General features: G+C 36.7%; 1 protein-coding gene across 1 annotated transcript; it reads left to right on the top strand.

The window, feature by feature from the left end:
* The first annotated feature begins 1,026 nt into the window (after nt 1–1,026).
* On the top strand, nt 1,027–2,396 carry LOC126979180 (uncharacterized). The gene is made up of 2 exons (XM_050828429.1): nt 1,027–1,590; nt 2,304–2,396. Exons 1-2 carry the CDS (start codon nt 1,159–1,161, stop codon nt 2,394–2,396), a joined length of 525 nt encoding a protein of 174 aa, XP_050684386.1. The 5' UTR covers nt 1,027–1,158.
* Nucleotides 2,397–5,543: the final 3,147 nt, after the last annotated feature.

Genomic DNA, 5,543 nt, shown 5'->3' on the forward strand with positions numbered 1-5,543 from the left:
ACAGGATTGATGGAAGAAGTTTCATCATCATTATCATCATCAGCCAGAAGACGTCCACTGCTGGATAAAGCCCTCTCCTAAAGATCTCCATGACGATCACTCCTGTGCTGCCCTCACCCAACGTATTCCGGCAATCTTGACCAGATCCTCGGTCTATATTGTGGGGGCCTACCAATACTGCATCTTCCAGTAAGCGGTCGCCATTCGAGGACTATGGAAGTAGATTCACTTCACTATAATAATAATAAAAGTATTTTCGGGACAATACTACACCTTCAAAAATAGCGCGTACACCTTCCTGGCAACCTGGCAAAACAGAAGTACATATCTGCCTATCCCTCTAAAAACATGCTATTTTAAGGTTTTCTTAGAATAATTTATTATTTTAAGAAACCTTGTTTTAATCATCGTGCGTTCGAATAGTGTTATTTTAACGTCTGCGAGATTTTAGCAGATAGTTGTTTGTTTGTTGATGGTTTGATTGAAGTGTCTCACCGTATTTCACGTCATTACGACGTCGTTAAGATATCGGATTTCAATGGCATTAAGTCAGGCAAATGCTGAGCTGAAATGACCACTTACGTCCTATAGCTGAGGTTATTAAGCTAATGACATATTGCGGACATTTCTAATTCCTTGATGTAGCAAGCGGTAGAGTAGGTAAGCTATGCAGATCTGTTGGAGCAGATTGGTATACGGACCCCCGGTCAGCTCTCAAAGGCGAGGCAAGATACTCGATATATAATCAGCTAAATGTAATCATAGATAGAACAGCTTTCTTAACAGAGTATACAAACTTTATAATAATGTTAATAATAAATAAGACTATGACCTATTCAGCATAACACCGCTTGAATTTAGGCAGCAGGTAAATAAATAATAATAATAAAATACATTTCACTAAACAGAGATTCACAACACTTTAATATACACGAACTACGTCTTAAATAAAATACAGTGTTGAGTTGAAACTCTGATACTCATAATAAGATCTAACTTGTGTTATGGTGGCCATATACGCTACGAGAAATCGTTACGATCAGACTGTACAGTTCGAACGGTGCAGTTTATCGTAGCTGGCATACAAGCTATACACGCTACGAGAAATCGTTGCGATCAGACGGTACAATAAGCGGCGCCGACGCACACGTGTCAGTGATGGCTTCGACAGACGACGGTTTAGCAATTATTGGATTAATATTCGTCCTGAAGGAAAAAAAAGTGAAGCAGAAAAATCGTAGCATCTGGTGTAAAGAATGGCTAATGAAAAGAAGAGTTCATTCTCATGTCAATTTGTTGGCGGAATTAAAGCTTTATCCAAAAGACTGGCTTAATTTTCTAAGAATGGATCACGATACGTACTTACATCTACTGAATTTGGTAGCACCAATTATCGAGAAGCAAGACACTATTATGAGAAATGCTATTCCACCCCACGACAGGCTTGTAGCTACTTTGAGGTTTTTATCAACAGGAAGAAATTATAAAGATTTAAAATTCTCTAGCATCATTTCATCTCAAGCCTTGGGTCGCATAATACCGGAAACCTGTGAAGCAATATATAAGGTTCTCCGCAAAGACTATTTTAAGGTAAGAAATAAAAAACTACTAATTATTTAGAATGTAATGTTTATTAATTTGTACTTATAATGATGGTGGATAATACATTAAGTAAAATAAGACAAAAAAGTAGCCGCTGAATTTTGCATTTGTTGGGACTAATCTTGTTGAAAAGTTTGCATTATTGGGGTTTGGAGAATTGTCTGGGAGCCTGGATGTGTTTGGAAATCATAATTTGAATTCTGGATAGGATTGTTTCCTACAGGGCTGGGAGTATGTGCAACGGGGCTGGGAACGTTGTAACCATAATTATTAAAACGCACACTGGTTGAATCCATCACTTGGTGTGAAATAGTCAAATTTTCCATCTCTGCCAGAAATAATGTTTCGTTAATTATTTTTTCGGCCAGAATACGTTGATGTTTTGTGAGGTCTCTCAGCTTAGCTGCGACGTTTGCTCCATAAATATCAAATCGATCATTGGTAATTGCAGGCCTTTTAAAATGGTTTTGAACAGACTGTAAAACTTGAGTAGATAGATTTTCATTTGCACTCCTTTTTAGCCTACTCCTATTGAACAATGTGTTTGTAATTGAACGAGTATCGGGAGTTGACTGTGAAGTTGTTTGTGTGGCTGGAGGTGACTGTTGAGTTGACTGCGTGGCTGGAGGTGACTGTAGAGTTGACTGGGCGGCTGGAGATGCTTCACTTTCAATTTCCTGAAACAATTAATATTTTTACAGTTCCCACGCTCGGAAGAAGAACGGAAGGATGTGGCAAGTGGAAGTGTTCGAAAAGAGATGGAACTTTCCGCACTGTCTAGGCGCGATGGATGAAAAGCATATAGCAATTTTTCTTCCTGATGGATGTGGCTCAGAGTATTTCAACTATAAAAACCGTCATAGCATGGTGTTATTGGCAATCGTTGATGGAAATTATCGATTTCATTTATGTGATTTTGGAACAAATGGAAGAATTTCAGATGGTGGCGTACTCACAAACACTAAGTTTTATGAAAAATTTGATAATAATCAGTTGTGTATTCCAACCGACACAGTTGTCGCAAATAGCACTAGAAAGTTGCCTTATGTGTTTGCGGCTGACGATGCGTTTCCACTTAGAACAGATTTAATTAAGCCATTTCGACAAGCAGACTTGACCACAAATAAAACCAGAATTCTAAACTACCGCGTATCACGAGCAAGGCGCATTGTCGAAAATGCGTTTGGGATCTTGGCATCTCGATTTAGAATTTTTCACACAAAAATTAATCTTGATCCGCAAAGAATTGAGTCTGTCGTGATGGCCAGTTGTGCTTTACATAATTATTTAATGAAGACTTCAGAAAGTTCTTACTGTCAACAAGAATGCTTTGACGTAGAAAATGTTGATGACGGGTCAATAACCCAAGGATATGATACAATGAATTCAGCGATAGTTAATTTGCAACGAAGAAATCTTGGTAATACTTCGATTGCCGCAAAAAAAGTCAGAGAAGAGTACATGGAATATTTTGCGTTCCGTGGCAAAATAATTTTATACGTTAACTCTTTGAGAGTAAACGATTTGATAAAAAAGTTATTTACTTTTATTTATTATTTATTCATGTGATAATATAAATAACTATGAAGTATTCTCAATATGGCCGGATTTACTTATCATATTCACATAACCATATTAGTGTTATTCTACTCTGCTGGCACCACAGTATAATAACACGCAAATGACTTACCTCGTTGTCTGTTGATTCGTCGTCCATATTAGAACGTGAACGCCTTGGTTCTTCTTGGTCATCCAAAAACAACAACATAGAGTAATACCATAGTTTTGGTTTATACACTTCTTGGGTTCCTGCTCCTGATTTTTTTGAATCAGCAATCTTCTTACGCTCTTTTTTGTAAGTAGAGCGAATGTTGTTTATTTTTTTAACAACAGCATCTTTGTCAGCCCTAGGGTCTACTGTTTTCAATTTTTCAACCAGCTTAGTATATGCTGAACGTTTTAAGTTACGATTGTGATACTCTTTGCCTTTAATATTCCAAAGACAAGGTTCACTGCGATATAAGTCAATAAATTCTTCAAGCCATTCGCGATTAGTTTGAGACGCCATGACGCGTGCGCACGTCTACCCGAATGTTGATCGACGACAAAACTGAACACGAAAACGGAACGAGCGCATACACGTTTCGATCAGTCGGCACAGTTCGTCCGATTCCGATAAATCAATTGAAATTTTTGTATTGTTCTGTTCAACTGCACAGTGCTAAAAAATCGGACAAAACTGCACAGTTTTATAACATACACGTAGTGATTTATCGGTACCGTTCGAACTGCACAGTCTAATCGTAACGATTTCTCGTAGCGTATATGGCCACCATTATGGTTACCAGCGTTCGCGTAAATCAACTTATATTGATATAATATAATAATACCATTAAAAATGAAGGAGCACGCATACTTTTAAGGTAATTTACAACATTTTATAATAATTCATTATATTACATATACATAATATTCCTATGTTGTAAACAGTATGTAGTCATTAGTATTATTTTTGAGGTCTATAAGTTACATATCTTGAAGAGATGTTCTGTTTCTGTGGATTTTTTTGATAGGAGCCATTTATTAACAACGGATTTACACAAAAAAATTCCATGAGTGACATTGTTGATTTATTATATTATTAAGATGACTTACGATTGATGATGTGGACTGGCTAGAGAATTTCTAAAAGTTGGAACTGGATACTTGGATCTTTGAGGTACTTTTATTTTTATCGTATGAGAGTGTGGTGTATTTTCTTATTACGGAATGAAGTATAAAGAGCTGTCGTCTAGATTCTTTGTAAACCAAGCTTGTATAGTATTTAAAAGGTTTACACGTCATTGATGTTTACCTTGATGACAGCTTTTTGTGCTCGTTCTAGTTCTAGAAATTTGCGGCACCTCCCCTTATTGAACTGCAATAGCTGATGATGGACTGGCACAGAGCAAAATAAATTAATTTAGCGTATCACTCAGCGGCTTATCTTATCATTTTAAATATGTATATTAATTTTCGTAATCGCGAGGTGAGTTTTTACAGGTGGAATTTCCAGTTCAATTGGTTATTAATATAGACTCGATATTTAATATTATTAGACCTAGATAAAGTTGGGCAATCACATGAAGAAGGTGAGAAACGATTGGTGCAGGAGTAAGCCTTAAACGATTTCTGGAGATGGTTGACCTGGTGATGTTAATGAAAAGGTTAAGTAAGTAGTCTTTGTAAGGTTCAGGGTCAGGAGATTATTAGAAAGCCAGTCAAGTAAGTTTCCGAGAGCTTGTTCCTCTAAGGTATAAGTGGTAGGCCAGTCACGTCCATATACTAGGAGGGCTGTATCATTTGCTAAGGTGATGATCAAACTGTTAGGAAGAGAAATATTGCAGAGGGCATTAATATATTTAAGGAAAAGGGTGGGGCCTGAGATAGATCCTTGGGGAACGCCAAAAATACTTCGCCACTCACAAATGAGTAAATTTTTACGAACTGGGTTCTATCAGAGAAACTTTGAACATGTTTATATAAATATAAGCTTTTCATTTATATAAAGTAAATGTAGGTTATGTAAAATATTAAATGTAAACGACTGTACACAATTTCACGTTTAAATAACTGACCCCAGGCTACCGCTGAAGGTGAACTTAAAATTGAATTGAAAAGTGAAGGTACTAGTTATAAGGCGGAAAGCTTCTAGTGCACCTACGATGCGAAAAGTTTAGTAGGTTGTCAGTATCGGTCTCATACTAAATAGTACTTTACGCACACATTGCTAAATTAAAATTGGTCACGAATTATTAATGGGCAGTCAGGTCTCCTCTACGCTAGCATTTTCTAAGTCTAATAGTTTTAAAAATGTTTAAGGCCTGATTTCACCAATGACACAAAGTAAACGTAAAGGAGTTCAAATGCCATTCTTGATCTCAATTAAACAAAGCGATTTC

This window comes from Leptidea sinapis, chromosome Z (genome assembly GCF_905404315.1).
Source record: "Leptidea sinapis chromosome Z, ilLepSina1.1, whole genome shotgun sequence".
Classification (NCBI taxonomy): Eukaryota; Metazoa; Arthropoda; class Insecta; order Lepidoptera; family Pieridae; genus Leptidea; species Leptidea sinapis.

Bases quoted from the DNA above. Each gene is read 5' to 3' on its own strand.
- LOC126979180 (XM_050828429.1), top strand. From the start codon at position 1,159: ATGGCTTCGACAGACGACGGTTTAGCAATTATTGGATTAATATTCGTC. The intron at 1,591-2,303 runs GTAAGAAATAAA...ATATTTTTACAG, and splicing joins TCCGCAAAGACTATTTTAAG to TTCCCACGCTCGGAAGAAGA.